Genomic DNA, 17959 nt, shown 5'->3' with positions numbered 1-17959 from the left:
AAGTTTTTGAAAGTACTGGGAATACAATAAATTTCATAAAACTTTCATTTTGTATTACACATTCTTCAGTACTTTTGACAATTTGTGGCAGCTGTATGCACTCAATCATAATTATTTTGTTGTATTTGTCACACTTTTCTAACACTGTGTACACGTTTGAGTTTACACCATGAATTTCAAGTCTGTAAAAGCTAGAATGCTCTCCGACACGGCTTGTTTTAAAGGATATCTAAAAATGTGAGAATTAGATTTTACGGTAGATTCTGAAGGACAGGAAATGATCTGAAAAGGTGTTTGAGAGGGACTTCCGGATCTTGTAGACAGTCTATTTAATTTCTCTTCTAATTATATTTCTTGCTTTGACAGCCCTCAATCCAGAGCTCTCTGTGTTCAGAAGCATATTTGAGGAAATTGGATAACCTCGAATGATAATCCTCAGATTATCATGCCCTTTCTCTTCATGAAGTAGTATGGATTAGCTCCTTCTTTACATTTCTTTTCTTAATAAAGGATGGTGTTCAAAAATGTTACAGGCTCCATTTTTGAGGAGTATAAAATAGCGTGGATGAGACTTATTATATTTAAATTTTCCATCATTTAAAACTTGTGATGAAATTTAAGTGTTCCTGTATTAGAGAACCACTTAACACACCTCTTTTCTGTCTTCATCTGTGTTGAAGGCCCTGTTTTGGCCTTCAGCAGAGGCTTAACAAAGTGATGTAGGAGGAAGTACCTTGCAATGTATTGAGTAACTTAAGAGATGTATTCCCTACCTAAGGACACAGTAAGTATCACTTTGTAGACAGTATCTAGCATTTGAAATGAAGAGCTCTGTCTTCTAAAGTAAAAGAAAATGCACAAATTTTAGTTAAGAATACATTGTTAGTAGCTCTGATTCTTAACGGGTTTTGGTACATAATTTCAGAATATTGCTAAAGTAGTAACTTCTTTTTTCTCTCTATGTAAACAGTAAACAAATTGAAGAAACTGGGCACTCTTATAGAGCAAATTCTCTGGACAGAATAGAAAACGAAGCAATGTCTAAATTGCTTTATTTAAACAGGGAATATGAGATACAACCTATTCATGGTAGCTACACTTGATAGCAAACCACAGTAGTTTTCTGTTCAATGAAGTCCTTTTTCCTTGCTATTCTGTGTGGAACAAAACCTGAGACCTCAGTGAGTAATAAGGAAAAATACTATATCTGAAAGTTTTTATGAGCAGCTAATCCAAGTTGAGTGGTGTCCTTATGTATATTTCACTCCCTAGTCATGAAACTTGGAATCCTGCTGAGTAAGATCCATAATGACAAGTCCTGTCATTCCAAAAATAAATTTAAAAGGTAATGTGACCAGGTGCTTTTCTCTTCTAACGGCTGGTAGACTGTCTGAGCTTGCTTCTGTAGAGACCTTAGAGACAACACAAGGATAATGTTAATAGCTTCAGAGACTGTTTGGTTTTCTACACATGGGTTAATTTATTTTCCTCTGTCTCCCACCTTGAAGACAGTTAAACACTGAAATAGATTGTCCCTGGAGGTTTTCAAGATCTGACTGTATAAAGCCCTGAGCAGCCTGGGCTGACCCTACTTGAATGATTCTGTCATTCTATGATTCTGAGATTTTTCTCTGTTGTGGACTAGTTTGTCATAGAGCCATAGTACTAGTGATTGGAAGCGGTAAGTATTATGTCATGTTGGCACTGAGAACTGTCTGTTCTTTCTGTTCTAGAAGCTGTGAAGTTCTGGAAGTAAGGCAGGAGGAGTCACGTCTCCTGCTTGTCATCTGGATTGTACATAGTGAGAAATCTTGATCAGGCCTGCAGGACAAGGCTGTGTGGTATTGCCTTCAGGTTTCGAGTACTTGAAATAGTGTTTTGTCTGCAGGCATTCTTTGTGTTGGAATATCAGACTTGGAATTTATTCTTTCTCGTCATTGGATTCAGCAAGCAGCACCAAGACCTCAATTAGAATTTTTTCTTTTTAATACTATCTTTTTGAATTATAGTGAAGTATCTAATCAAAATAAAAACATCATCTTCCAAGGAGGTTCAGAATGGTAAAATCTGTCTTTCAACAACCAACCATACCTGTTTCACAGTAAGAGTTCATCAAACAAATTAATCTGTTATTGGGAGCTGGGGGAAAAATGTAAGTGTTTCTTTAGACATTTTTTCCCCTCTTCCTCTTGGAAAACACCTTAAGAGAAGCTTTGGGATTCGCTGTATTATTTTAGCATCTTAAAAGTCTGCATTTGTTGCATAGATTTTTGCAAGTTATTTGTTGTGCTAATTTCTACCACATCGCACGTGAAGAAAAAGAGAATAAAAAATAAAATAAAATCAAGTATTGCAACATGAATGAAGCAAGGACTTTTATAAATTGCTTTCAAGATAACAGCATCAAAGCCAACTTCTTGAGAGCAGAGGCAGCATATTCTGTTCAGATGTTTTTGTGTGTGGTATCTGAAAGTCTGCTTGGTCATTATTAGTTACTGTTTTCTAAAATCCTTATGTGTTGAGCCTTCAGGATATTTATAGCTATTCTTTTCACATTGTAGGGCACTAGCAGTAGAGAAGAAATTCAAGGTCTTTAGCATATAGCATTGCTAGAATGTTCCCTATGAGGAAGCTTTAAAAAAAACTTATTGGTTAGTTTCACGGAATCACGGAATTTTCAAAGTTGGAAGGGACCTCTACAGATCATCTAGTCCAACTCCCCTGCTAAAGCAGGATTGCCTAGAGCACATTACTCAGGACTGCATCCAGGCAGGTCTTGAAAATCTCCAGGGAAGGGGACTCCACAACCTCCCTGGGCAGCCTGTGCCAGTGCTCTGTCACCCTCACCGTAAAGAAATGTTTCCATGTATTTGAACGGAACTTCCTGTGTTCTAACTTGTGCCCATTACCCCTCGTCCTGTTACTGGGAACCATTGAAAAGAGCCTGGCTCCATCCTCCTTCAACCCACCCTTTAGATACTTGTAAGCATTAATAAGGTCTCCCCTCAGCCTTCTCTTCTCCAGGCTAAAGAGTCCCAGCTCTCTCAGCCTTTCCTCATAAGGGAGATGCTCCAATCCCTTAATCATCTTAGTTGCCCTTCGCTGGACTCGCTCCAGCAGTTGCCTGTCCCTCTTGAACTGGGGAGCCCAAAACTGGACACAGTATTCCAGTTGTGGCCTCACCAGTGCAGAGTAGAGGGGGAGAATGACCTCCCTCGACCCACTGGCCATACTCTTCCCTAGGCAGCCCAGGATTCCATTGGCCTTTTTGGCAACAAGGGCACATTGCTGGGCCATGGATAATTTACTGTCTACCAGGACCCCCAGATCCTTCTCCTCAGAGCTACTTCCCAGCAGGTCTGCCCCTAACCTATACTGGTGCTTTACGTTCTTCCTCCCCAGGTGCAGGACCTTGCACTTGCTTTTGTTGAACCTCATTAGGTTCTTCTCTGCCCAGCTCTCCAGCCTGTCCAGGTCACGCTGGATGGCAGCACGGCCCTCTGGGGTGTCAGCCACCCCACCCAGTTTGGTATCATCAGCAAACTTGCTGAGGATACACTCTGTCCCCTCATCCAGGTCATTAATGAATATATTAAACAAGATTGGACCAAGTATTGACCCCTGGGAGACACCACTGGTTACAGGCCTCCAACTAGACTCTGTGCCGCTGATCACAACCCTCTGAGTTCTGTCCCGCAGCCAACTCTCAATCCACCTCACTGTCACCTCATCTAGCCCATACTTCCTCAGCTTCCTAATGAGGATGTTATGGGAGACAGTGTCAAAAGCCTTGCTAAAGTCAAGGTAGATGACATCTACAACTCTCCCCTCATCCAGCCAACCACTTATAACATCATAGAAAGCGATCAGATTGGTCAAGCACGATTTACCCTTGGTAAATCCATGTTGACCACTTCCAATCACTTCCTATTCCTCAACGTGTTTGGAGATGACATCCAGAATGAGTCGCTCCATTACCTTCCCAGGGACAGAGGCGAGACTAACTGGTCTGTAGTTCCCTGGGTCCTCCTTCTTGCCTTTTTTGAAGATCGGAGTGATGTTGGCCTTCCTTGTGTTGAAGATCAGTGTATCCTAATTTAAAAGAATTGCTTAAAAATCACTGTCAAAAAAACTTGAGCCTTGTTTGTTTACACCATTTCTGTAGCTATTACAGTGTGTACTATTTAGTATATAACTGCTTTTTTTCAGTGTGACTTTGTGGTTTATTTTTTGCCTATATAAGTTCTCTTAGCTAGTGTGTGCTGGGACTTTTTACCTGTGGTGACACAGATAAAAACTTGTTTTAAGACCTTTGGACTTGATTAATAAAATATTGACATTTTGCTTTTTAATAGAAATTCCAAAGTTCATTGACACAGGGGAAGAAAATATCCCGAGAAATATGAAAGTTATGAGATTTTATTTGTGTTGGGCAAGAGCATGCTGAGGAAAAGAGCATGATCTAGAGGTGGCTTCTATTCAGTGAAGATTTTTAATCTGCCTTCTGAGAAAAATGCGGCTTACACCTTTGCCTTCTCTCGCTTCCTGCTTCCATAGTTTTTGAATCAATTGGTCAGTTTGACAAATCTTAAAGAAGAACAGGGATAAAGATACACATTTCTTATCAGTTTTGTGAGAATTGGCAGCTGTATGGGAGGAAATCTAAACTGATGTACCTGCTCAAGAAAATCTTAATGTGATCTCAGTAATTATCTGTCCTGTTTGGTGAGTTGGTTTACCAGGGAGTGCGAAGGTGGGTGGAAACTGCTAGAGTGCTGTGCTGCTGCTTGCTCAGCAAGTAGTTGAGGGACAAGAAAGGCAGTGTAGGTACTCTTAAAGAATAGGGCTTGGAGTTCTGGAATGAGAAGATAAAGGCCAGAGTGGATGAAGCTAAACTGTTGTGGGAATGTAGGAACTGGGTGTGTACACCCTGCTTTCCTATGGAGTTATTGGTTCTGCTGCAATCTAGCTGCCCAAAGAATCCAAACTTTGTGAAATGCAGGTGAACATGTGAGGAGAATTTGTGCAGAACTCATCTTTCTTGTCGTCTTGATCTAAATTTCCCAGATGTTATACTGACAGCCTTAGTTGTTCATAGGTTTACTTTTTATAGTGAAATGGAAGACCTTGCAAATCAAAGTGCAATGAATGTTTATTGTGAAACCTCTGCAAATTCACTTGAAGGATGGGAGAACCAAACCCTAACAAAAAATGTGCTAAAAGACTGGCTGCTGTAATAATTCTATTTCATGAGGGTAGCATGACTCATACTGCTTAATGTTCCTATCTCACTATTCAGTTTATTTTTAAGTAGTGCTGTACAAATAGTGTTTTTTCTGTGCCAGTTGTTGCTATGACTTCATAATATTTCCCTAAATACGCTTGCTCATACTTTCTCACAGCATAGTATTTGGCATATAAAAAACCTTAAATCCATCAGAATTTCCTGAGTGCTGATCATTTTCATGCTTTTATGGAAAAAAGGGATAGTTCTGTGTATTATGTAGTTTTAGTTGAGGAGGAATAAAAGTGTGGTTGTTTTTTTTTTTTTTTTTTTAAATAAAATTCCCTACAACCTGTTCCCTCATTTAAGAAAATGTTCCTTTGTTTCAGCTTTTCCAATTTTTCCGTGTAGCTTTTCAGACTAGATTTCCAGCACTGGGATAGTTTAGGCTATTTTGTTAAAGGTAAGTGGACACTGTATTATTACTTCAGAACGGTTTTGCTGTGTTTTCTTTTTGTAATTGGAGGGGAAAAAATACTACTTGTGTGGTTTGGGGAGGTGGGATGCATGACTTCTTGAAACTTTCCTTTAGGTTTATATTTTTGCGTAAGGCTTCCTTTTTCCAAGATGCTGAACTCTAGTTATCTGTCTATCTCTTCTAAATGGCAGTAATCGCTTTGGTTGAAAGATTTTGGTGTACTATAGGAAAACAACTCTAACCCTTCCTGAGAACCTTTGGAATTTTGTTCTTTCCCTTGTTCTGCATGGCATGCCTGGGTCACACACTTGCTGTAATTGCTTACTTGGTTTCAGTGTAATGTGAGTATTAGTGCTGTCTTAATGGGAAAATGGTAAAAGGACACAAACAGTTAACAGAATCTAGCTAGCAATGTTTATTGGTCTTAACAGGTTGTCTTTAAACTCTAGTTCTCCCTTTGATCAGATAAAATAATACCAGAAATCATGGTTAAAGATATCACTGCATAACTGTATATTTTTGTGAAATGTTTAAAACAAGCTCTTGGTAAAAGCTGTTTAATGTCAAACTATTCTTTTGAGTTTGTCGAACTAGTTGCAAGTTTATTGCACTTTTGTTTCCTCCTTGTGCTTCTTATGGCTGTCTAAGAAAGGCTATCAGAAAGTATAAATGCTTACAGATATGATTTTTGCTTACCTTGATGTATTGTAAGAATTGCAAGGGCCAAAATTTATCTGGAAAGAACACATTCCATGTAAAGGTGTGCTGCTAAGAAACTGGCAATTGAATAGTGTTCTAACTCACTTTTCCCTCTTGGTTCAATAAAAGCACAGGCGGAAAAGCGGGTGTTTTGGTAATCACTAATAACGTAAGTTGAAGATTGGTACGCTAACATGTAGAAATACTTTGTCTCAATATATCGTCTTCTTTTTTAATTTTGCCATTTTGCAGAACCCTCCCTGTATTTTTGGTTATCTTTTCAAAATAAAAATCTAACAATTGTTGTTCCTGTTGTAGTCTTCAGTCCTGTGTTTAGTGTTAAGGTTATTTTAAGCTTCCTGTGAATCAAATTATGGAAATGGATTGGATGTTCAGGAGAAACAGCTTGTCTTCCCAGCCAGAGCAGTTCTTTGTTCCCTTTGTGCTGTAACTGTCCAAACAACTGTTTGGTATCAGTAGCTAGTTTTTGTTACAAGCGAGTGATATATGCCTACCCTTATGGCACAATTATTTTCAGAGAAATGCAAAGTTAGTGTTGAATTCTTCTCTGTCTGAGGCTTTCAATTCCATTTCTCTCAGCAGCATGTCATAGCCACTAGGTTGCAAAGTAGGGCAGCTTTGTAGGAATTTTCTACTCTTCCTTTGGAAGTGGCCCTATTGCGTTAAGGGAAACAAGATTCATAGGGCAAAAGAGAGAGGAAGCTTCACCCCTCACGCCCTTTCACAGAGGTAAAATCTGTTTACCCATATGTAGCACTGCCAGTAGTTGTAGGGAAACTTGATAGGAGAAATCTAAAGAGGAGAACTTGATGCAGTATCTGTAGGGATTAGGCAGGGATTTGCATGTGTGCGTTCTGGGAGGGAGCTGTTTCCTTCCTCTCCTATCTCTTGGTCTCCACCCCACAAACCACATTGGTGGATGTAAATGCCTGGATTTTTGCCTCAGTACTGTTTTTGATACTAATCTTAAATGCTAGCTTAGCGTAACCCTAAATTTTTTTTTTATACACAGTGCTTTATAAACAGTCGTCATCTTCAATGAGGATAGGCCATGTTTTTCTACCATGCAGCTGTGTCTATATAAGTGAGAATGCCTGAATTGTTAATTACTTACTTCTAATAAAGATCTGAATTCAGAGTTGATTTTTTTTTTTTCCTGTTTGTTTTGCTAAAAGATAGTATAGTATGGTCACAGGTCACAAATAAAAAAACTAGGTGTGGGAGTTTAAACTTCTAGGGAAAGTGTCGGGGTCAAGGAGACCTTCTGTCATGGAGCCTATAGCCTTTTACTGGGTAGCTGTGGGTAGATACATGCATCGTACCATCATTTAGAATCTATTACCTGTTTTAAAACGCACAAGAGTGGGGGCAAGTAAATAGCAAGTAGCTCAGATAGTTACTAGCCCAGTAGGAGATCTAGTCACAGGTGACTGGGTGAGATAACTGGGGCTGTCTGAGTATCATAAACTGTACTAAGACTTTCAGGAAAGAGGCTGGTCTTGTCTCCTGTGTTTGACTTAAATAGCTGCAATGCTCTTCACATTGTTTTTGCTTTACATTGTTGCTGAGGAAGCTGTTTTGCGTTTGTGGATGCCTGTAGCTTTCAAGCAGATGATTTGAATCTAAAATTCTTACAGAAATAAAAGTTTATCTTTCTGAAAATAAGATTTATTTATTTTTCTTTAAATCAGCAAGTGGGTTTGGCCTTAAATATTTCCAGTGGGTTTCATTATCTAAAACAGATTTCCAGTGAAAAAGGAATAGGAAGCAATGCAGGTTATTTTATCAGTAGCAAAGGGCAGTTGATTGCCTCTTATGGAATGCTTTGAAGTGGAATACTTAGTAAGCATCACACTGCTCAATCTTTTCTTTTGGTTGTAATAGGAAATTTTATGATAAAATAAATTCAGGAGTTCGGTGAAATTTGATATAGGCAGATGGATTGAACATTTTCTGAACAACAAATGTCATAAGACCCAAGAACTTTGTGTGGTAGAATAGTGTACTGTTGTGAAACACACTTACATGCCCTGTGTGGTTACCTCTTGGTTTTATTTGGCATATCTAGATATCAAAGAATTGAAGGATGTTACTTAATTTCTCTTTGGATAACTTTTTCATTAATAATGCTCATAAATATTTGTTTGTGTCTTTTTACAGATTCTGAAGGTGTTCAAGCTCTGAATACTTACAAGTTCTTCATACATAGAAATGTCTGGCTCATACGATGATTCTGTTGGAGTAGAAGTTTCTAGTGATAGCTTCTGGGAGGTAACCCAAATGTTTTATCACAATATTTTGATTTTATTTTTTACTCTTACTATGGAAAATCTGATTTTTGTACATTGTAAACTGTGGAGAAAGCTGCAATATAAGACATCTTTGGTTATTGTGATCTGCAGAAATAGCCTTCAGGGTAGAAGTGACCTTTTAGATTTTGGCCTAGTTCTGTCAAGGGTTTTTAACTCGCGCAAACTTGAATGTCATCCATTCAGGTAGGATATGCAATTCAGAATTGAACCTTTGTAAGCCTTTCTTGCTGAAGAGGGGTGTGCATGGGTAGCTTTCAAAATTACCAAAGGCATTGAGTGATCAATGTTAAATCTAAAATAACTGGTTAAATGCTACTGTAAGTAGCATACATAAACTACGAATGTAACATAGTGTGTGAATGTGCCTGTCTCCTCTTTGTGTCTGGATATGAGTATAAACTTTTTGGAGATGTTATCTTATGCTTATGCCAATGTAAGGGCTGAAAGATAATACAAAGCACATTGTAATATCAGTAGTTTGTGCTTCCCAAATCTGAAGAAGGCTTTCAGATGTTATCATAATTTGATTAAGCTTTAAAGAGGGCTAACTTCATAAAGCAAAAAGCATTTTACAAAAGTTTCTTGCAAGAAAAAGTAAGGTTTGACAGTGTCAATATCGACATAATTGGAGGTAAGTATGCTGTCCAGATTAACTGTATTCAGTGAGGCAAACTTCTACCGTGTGACTAGGAGCTCTTTTGAGTTTGAACTATAGCAAATAAGAAAGCGGCTAGGGGGAAAATGTCTGAATATTTCTGTGACCAGAGACTATGTAATACAGCTTGGTTTTGGTGACCTAACATTGCGCTTCCTTTTAAATGAAAGCTTTTCTAGGTCACTAACCTGTGTTGCTGGTGGTGGTGTGGGCATACTGCATTTTGATGCATATCTCCCATTATTTTTTGATACATTATCTAAAAGACCTAATGCCAGTGAGGTTCTTGTTTAGTAGACGGCTATTATTTTTTGAGGAAACGTATTTACTATTAAGTTAAATATGTCTATTCTATTTATAAAGGGGTGGTTTTCAAATTACTGTATTCTAAATCTTAAGCCCTTTTGTTGTAAGGGTACTCTGTAGTATGACTGCAAAAAGGATGTGGGGCCTCCACTCTTGGAGGTGTCTAAGACTCAACTGGACATGGTCCTGAGCAACCTGATCTATCAGACCTGCTTTGAGCAGGGGGTTGGAGTAGATGATCTCCAGAGGTTCCTTCCAACCTCAATTATTCTGGTTTTTATTTTATGCTGAGGCAACTTTCTGGGTAGGCTTCCTTGGTGGAAGTGTTTCAAAATAAAATAAGGAGGCAGTCAGGAAAAAAGAATCCTAGGCTAAAGGGGATTTTTTTTTTTTTTTTTGTGTTGGGCATCCTGTATTTGGCAAGAGAACATGACTTCTGGCTGGCTATTCTGTACCAAGCTGTTGTCTTCCATCAAGTAACCATATCTGGAAACATAAAAGATGAATGAATGAGAATGGGAATTCTGTAAACTAGTATGGTTGTTTGAACAAATGTGAACTCAAGTATTTAATATTAAACGATGATAGATGATCAGAAATAGCAATTAGCCTAAGCTGGGACCTTGATGAAGCATAGATTAAATGTATTTGATGCTGCTTATAGGCGGGTTAAAGGTGTTCTTTGTGCTATTGGTGACTTATTTTATATCATTTTGTAAACACTACTTCTTAATCTGTTTCTTTGGACATTTCTATGTATTCCTTCCAAAAGATCAGAACTTCAGTCTGTTTCATAAGCAATGTCAGCAGGCTAATGTGTAATGCATGAGTATATTTTTATTTATCCTTGGGGGAAAAAAAAAAAAGTTAGACTTCAGCATTGCAATCAGTTTCTTTCTTTGTAGGATCAATTGTTTTCTCTGCTCTTTCTCTTTTTTTCATGTATGGCCACAAAGGTTGTTAGGTTAAAATGGTCAAAAGGAAAAATTTCATGTTGAATAATTAGGTTTTTTATGAAACTGAGTACTTCAGGCTGGAAAAGTAATAAGTCTTGAGAGTTGACAAGTGCTGACTAGAACAGGTATGCAGGTTGTTCAGAGGGGAAAACTAGCATTGTTTATATCATGTTAACTAATAATATGTTAAAATCAGTTAAAAGTAAACTCCAAAATTGAAGATGCAATTATATTCTCAGGGAGTGGGTTCCATTCATTAAAAATTCTTGATACCATCTTCGTACTCACTTCTTCAGAGACTGAAACAAAGGTTTGGCTGCAGTAAAAACTGAATCCCAATGATAAGACAATAGCTTTGTTACTGAAGTAACTTTAAGGATGTTCAAAGTATTAACAGTATTTCTGAAAGTAGAATTGGAGTTTCCATGCAACAGATGAGCATATTAAAAAAACTAAACAAACAAAAAAAAGAAAGCAAACCCTGTATTTCCTTGTACTAAGCTTCTGATAGTTTAGCAATATACAAGGGAATATTTCACTGAATCTTGGAGTTTTGAATATTGAATTATGTAGGAAACACTACATGTTTTGCTGTTCTGCTTTGTGCTGTTTTGATTCTTAGGACAAACAGACGAGGTTGGGGGTTTTGTGGCTACAGACGCTGGTTCTTTAAAAAACATTGAGATGTTTGTGTTCTTAGTATGGATGTAAAGGCTTTCACTATTTTAGCAAAGGGACTAAATGCTTGAAATTTCAATATGTTGAAACTAAGTGGCGTTTGAGTGAAACAGTGGAGTCTCTAAATGTTCTATAGTTGATTAGTGCTTAAAATATTACCACTGACATTTGTGTTATGGGTAAAAAAAAAAGACAAGCAAAACCCAACAGAAAATAGGTTAGAGAGTTCAAAAAGTGCTGTATGTATAGTTGAAAGAGTATAGTAGGTATGCTTAAATGTTTATGTAACTGCATGGAGAGTTGAAAAATGTGTGGTATGACATCCCTGGTGTTTTGCGGAGATGGAACTTTTATGGCTACACTAAGATACTTTGAAGTAAACATGAAAAAGAGTACTCTGATAAAAATGATAAATAATTTTATAGTAATGCTGAACTACTAACAGGAAGGATTCACATGGCAGCAAATTTTGACCTTCATTCATGCTGTACTTGGTAAATTCACAGAGTCCATATAGTTGGAGAGAATAAACACGTTTACAAAGCTGTCTTAAGAAAAACATGTATCTAAACTTTTCTCTCAATGGAAATAGCTGAAAGAATTTATTAAGCAAAGAAATTTCTGTTTCTTTGCACTCTGATACTTATTAAAGGATGACTTCTTATTACTGGATGTTAAACTATGCAGAAGACCGGTAGTCCTGGCAATACCCTATTATAGTGAGAAATGTGAATAATGTGGAACTTATGTTTTGGTTGGCAGCCTTTATAGTTGCATGTAGCATCAAGTGGCAGGGAAGGTGGGGTTTGAACAAAATGCTTGGACTAAAGCACAACATAAGGGAAAGTGGTAAAGTACCTAAGGCCGTGCTGCCCACTGCAGTGTAGCCTTGATATAGGCTATTTTGAGTGATTAGTTTTGTCCAGGAATAGTTTTATTGTGACTTCTGCACTCTACTTCTCTGCATTTCTGTGAGGGTAACTGCATTTTGACATGCGTGCCTGATACTAGCCTGGAATGTATTTTGGTTTGTATATACTTCTGATGATTTGTTTGAGGGAATAATTGAAGGTATCCAGCAGTTTGATTAGGCCAAGTAATGCCTTGGCAGAATGTACCATTTGACTTTAAAACTTGCCTTTCTACAGAGAAGCCTGACAGAACAGTAAGGAAGGAATTATCCTTCAAATCAAGGGTTAAGAGGGGAGAGGAGGTTTGCTAAGCTTCTGCTGTTGGTAGAACATGAACCTAAAGTAAAGGAGGTCCTGTGCAAGTCTTAATAAATTTAACTTAAGAATAACTCTTCAGTGTTAAGTGCCATGCAGAAGCTAACAGCAAGCCTGTCAAACTTCATTACCAAACTCTTGTTTAAGTACTTCTGGTTTGAAGCCATCTTTCCAAACTAAATTTGACTGAATTTTAGTCTGAAACTTGTCCTTTTTCCATATGTTCTGAATCAGTTATTTTGTTTCTGAGGATGGCAACTTTGAATTGTAGTCTGTCTTTCTCAAAATGGGTAACTAAACTGCTTTGATCGATGTGTTTTGTCTCACATGACTAGAAAAGATGCAGTGGCTCTGGAATGCCAGCCTCAGTACTTCATGCCTCAGGTAACAATAAGTAAAGAACTCTTAATCAATTTGGAAGTTGTATTGTTACCACAGATTTTGTCATTTGCATCCTTTCATTAAAGGTGTTTTAAGATATTTGACAGGATAGGGTTTCTTTTTCTTTGTTTTTAAAGACAGCCTGTGGTTTGCTAAAAGCCACCTTGCCACAGCTGAAAGCAGTGAATGTATTTAAACCTGGCTGTGGCACAGAAGAGTCTGGCATGGTGAGCTTTTGAGTTTGTTCCCTCACATTCCAAAATAGCTCAGATTTATTTACCTTTGGAGTGTGCTGCAAAGACCATCTTTTTCTTGAAAGACATTTAGGAAAGAGTGAGGTGGTTGGGTGTGGGACCTATCTGAAGAACTTACTGTGAAAACTGTTTGTTGCTCACTGCATATCTTTGAAACTAAACCACTTTTATTTCTTGAATGTTGATGTTCTGTTGCGCTGATAATAGGAACTGTACTTAATAAAATGTTGATAAACCAACTTCAAAATTCTTGCCATTGCTGTGCTGTTGACAGAAATTTTGTGAGATGTCTTTAGGAAATAAAACCCTTGGGTTTTAATCAGTTTTCTGGCTCTAGGAGCACTTGCTTTCTTTTGGAGTTGGTACTGCCTTTGCTCGGGTTCCTTATTGCAAAGATAATTACTAGCAGTTTGATCACATTTAAAAATGTAAATCTAGAGTATATGGTTGCATGGTACTAAACTTACTGCTCTAAACTTGTCTGTTTGTGTATGCTCAGACTGTCTGTGGAGCAATTCAACGCAGGTTACCACATCTATGAAGCTTTTCTTATTAGGTTGCTATTTCAATACAGCTCATGGAAACTTCCGGTTCTAGCACTGAGTCAAGCTCAATGCTTGAAATCCAATATGAATAGTAATTTGTTTGCTTTAAAGACTAGTATTTTTTTTTTTTATTACTGCATAGATACTGTTATCGGGTTCGGATATGTGGTTGGGGAAATAGTCTTGTTGAAAGGGAACTGGAGGAGTTGCTGTTTGGACTTGTGTTCTTGTTGTTGACTTATTGTAGATATACCAGTCAAAAAAAACGTGGGTAGGACAAGGCTGAGGCATAGGTAGTATCTTGTATCAGAACAGCTGATATAGCTGAAAAAATTAGGCTTTCAGAAATATACATTTATCTTTAGCATGAAATAGAACTAGCAGCAGCTTTCACAATTAAATTGGGGATTTTTTTATTATTTAGTTAACCCAAGCTACTTCTAAAAGTTTTTTGTCTTCTAGCAGGATGATAAATCCTTTTCAGGAGAACAAATCTTTTCCTCGAATTTGTCCAGGTGTTTACCAAATAGACTTACTTTAGGTGACAGAATTTCATACATGTTTTCATGTAAGCTTGCTTCCAGAGTTAGGAATTGCAAAAATATGAAAAGGCATTCTGAAAGATAATTGCCTCAATAACAGTGAAGGATTCCATCGAAGTTTCAGTTGTAGTAATGCCTTAATTTACTTATAAAATGAAACCTGCTTTTTCATTCTTTCATCTTTCTAACAAGCCTCAGTGTACCTTGATGTATCTGGTTAAGTTCATGGCTCGCTCTGGGTGCAGCAGTTTAAGACTGAGGAATCTTGTTGATATACTCCAAGAAGGAATTCCTTCATCTGTGTTACTTAGCTGCCAAGGGTGGCATGCTTTCGGTAATCAAAGGCTATTGCTGATAGCCTGGAGCAAGACAGCAGTAACTTTTCCAAGGGAAAGTGGAAAATTTGGAACCCAATGTGCAATTTGAAACCCTTTGTATTTTTCTCATCTGTCATATGGACTCCCAACACTTGCACGACTGCTGTAAATACGTTTCCATTTGTCATAATCATTGGTGCTACTTCCTTGCATCCAAAAATAGACTGGCAAAATCAGTTGGTTCCAGCATTGCACTGCTTTAGGAAAACAAGAAATTGACAACCCTGTTTGCCTTGTTCTACTGAAGTAGTTTTGAAATGCACATGAAAGAATTTGGTATATTAATAATAAATGGAAGGCCAATTTTATGATGTGTTTTGTTAATTAAGCTCTGGCCTATGCTTGCTAATCACTATTATTACGGTCATATTAAAAGGAAAATGCCTTGAGCAAGCTGAAACCAATGCTATTGTTCGCTTAGATACCTGTGAAGGTAAGAAAGGTGATGAGTAAGTGTTCCTAGAGATCAAAGTAGAAGTGTGTGTGTATCTCACAAGGTAAGACATCAAAAGGAACAGCTACCCTGCCTGTGGAAGCACTTGTTTTTAATGACCCATGGGTTCCTCACAGGCTGTGCCACTTGTACCCTAGATATGAGTCCTTACTCTCCCTTATTTTCTGCTAGCATCAGCAATATGGAGCCCTCTCCATTTATTGCAGGGGTGAAATACTGCCTGGTGAAAACACCTGCTTATCAAGAGATAAAGTAATTCTGAACAGCTGCTAAACCAACAACTGGTATTAGTTCTATGAACTTACGCCTGTGACTGATTCCCTTGGAGGACAGGACCTGGGGTGCATTTTTGAGGTGCTCAGTACTTGGCTTTCATTACATTCTGAAGTATTTGTTGAGATAGCCACTAGCAAGATAAGATTTTTAGCTTATTCAGAAAGAGGAAGTTGGTCCCCTGTGTAGTATGGGTGGATGAAATTTGGCCACCACATACATTCCCATTCTCCCAAAAAACCCTAAAGCATGGTCCAGACCTGACACTCTGGATAGCAGAGGTATGCTTCTCACAAACTGCATTAGAAGCTGTTTGCTGAGATGGTCTTGGTCCTGCCCATTTGGTACTCCTGATACCTGCGCTTCATGCCTACATCTATATGTAGGCCAATATCTATATGAGGTATCTGTTGAGGCAATGTGTGTGTTGGATGCAGGGAATTCAAGAGGGAGAAGCTCCCAAAACTCCCTCTTGAATATTAAAACGGTGTTCCTATGTTGAGGGATTTCAGTTACTTGTCAGTGAATGCTTTCTGCTGATGAAGCAGACTGTTCTGTTTTGCTTTTTCATTTTAAAAATATTTGGACTCTGTAATAGATTCCTGTCCTATCTCCTATATGCATTTTTTTCTTTCTAACATTGAGCAACATAATATTCTCCATTTATATTGCCAGGTGTTTGCTTACTGGTATGTTTGGCTTTAGATTTTGGGGTTTAAAAGCTTCCTCAGGATTTTTCTTGCAACCAGTGGTGAGTTTATTTGGACAAACTTAGAGAATTTAAATACACAGAGCTAGTGCTTGTAGGTACTTAGACTGTGCATGTGCTAATTATGCACCAAGATAATTCTTGTTTGGAAAAAAAACCCACAGTATTACAGATGTTAATGCTGGTTGAAATGTTTGGAAACTTCCTGTTTGACGTAGCTGGAAAGAAACTGTACTCATGGTTGAATGGAATGCTGGAAATAGTGTGTCCCCATATTGGCCATCAGTGTGTGCGGGTTTGACTACAAGCCTTCAATGCTCGTTATTGTATTTCCTGCCTAAGAATATTTGCCCATAAAAAAACCCCAAACCTTGTATGCTATGGTGACTGACTGACTTTCAAATGGTTGCAGTTCATAAAGGCTGACTAGTTATGAATAAGCTAGGAAAGCTTGGAAAAAGGATTGACATCAAATCTTACTTCAGGCATTTGAAACTCCTGAAATACTTGTGGTTATAACAATTATCATGATATACTAGAATTAACTGACTGAAATTTAGCAATAGTTGAACGTTTGCCACCTGGGCTGCTAACAAATTAAAAAATACCCTTATTCATTCAATGTACTAGAAAAACCTGCTAAGTGTGTTAACTCTTTATAGGCTTTTATCCTGCTCTATGAATATGCTAAAAAAAAGTCTATTAGTTGAGGTAAAAGAGCATAGATAATTTAAGACTCTCCCATTGTGTTTAGTGCTGTGAAATTGTAAAATAATGAGGTTGTAAGCTCTTAAAATATTCCCACTAAAGATCCTATAGTGACTGTTAACTCTACAATGCTAAATGCCTCATCACTGGTGCTTGTGTGTTTTTTCTCTGCTTATTATAGATTCTCTAATCTTAGATTTGACAAAGGATTTGAGGTGACATTGCTGCATTCATGCATGAAAGGAAATAACAAAATGAGATGGAATGTTTTCTTGATTAAGCAAAAAGGAGATCTGAAGGCATCTATAGTGCCTGTAAGAGATAAATGGGACAAAATAGTATCAACTGAGACTTATTAGTAGCAAAGCTCAGTATTTTTTGCAGTGAAAAAGGGAAACTGGTGGTTAACTTAAATGGGAGGGGGGGGAGGAGGAGGGATGTGACACAAAACTGTGAATCACATTTTTCACAGAATTCACTGATTGCATCAAGACAGTGACCATTATAGTGGTATTTTGAAGAAATAAACTCTTGGGGTTATTTCCTTGTGAAGTGTTTCTGGCAACTGAGGGTAAACAGCTTGCAGCCCAGAAAGCCAAACGTATCCTGGGCTGCATCAAAAGTGTGGCCAGCAGGTTGAGGGAGGTGATTCTGCCCCTCTACTCCACTCTCATGAGACCCCACCTGGGGTACTGCATCCAGCTCTGGAGTCCTCAGCACAAGAAGGACATGGACCTGTTGGAGCGGGTCCAGAGGGGGACCACAAAGATGATGGGAGAGCTGGAGCACCTCTCCTATGAAGACAGGCTGAGAGTTGGGGTTGTTTAGCCTGGAGAAGAGAAGGCTCTGGGGAGACCTTATAGCAGCTTTTCAGTATCTGAAGGGGGCCTACAAGAAAGCTGGAGAGGGACTTTTTACAAGGGCATGTAGTGATAGGACAAAGGGTAATGGCTTCAAACTGGAAGAGGGTAGATTTAGAATAGATATCAAGAAGAAATTTTTTACTATGAGGGTTGTGAGACACTGGCACAGGTTGTCCAGAGAAGTTGTGGATGTCCCATCCCTGGAAATGTTCAAAGCCAGGTTGGATGGTGCTCTGAGCAACCTTGCCTAGTGGAAGGTGTCCCTGCACGTGGCAGGGGGGTTGGAACCAGATGATCT

General features: G+C 38.2%; 1 protein-coding gene across 2 annotated transcripts in view; it reads left to right on the top strand.

Moving 5' to 3' along the window:
- PACSIN2 (protein kinase C and casein kinase substrate in neurons 2) overlaps nt 1-17959 on the top strand; it is a 61895-nt gene that overhangs the window by 23709 nt on the left and 20227 nt on the right. For both annotated transcript variants that reach the window (XM_082498676.1, XM_082498675.1), the window contains exon 2: nt 8583-8693. In XM_082498676.1, coding sequence (XP_082354802.1) covers nt 8634-8693 — 60 coding nt within the window. In that variant the 5' untranslated portion in view covers nt 8583-8633. The remainder of the gene's footprint in view (nt 1-8582; nt 8694-17959) is intronic.

This window comes from Vanellus vanellus (genome assembly GCF_965231255.1).
Source record: "Vanellus vanellus genome assembly, chromosome: 1".
In the NCBI taxonomy this organism is placed as follows: Eukaryota; Metazoa; Chordata; class Aves; order Charadriiformes; family Charadriidae; genus Vanellus; species Vanellus vanellus.
The sequence above is the reverse complement of the archived record's forward strand: the minus strand, read 5'-3'. Positions and strand labels throughout refer to the sequence as shown.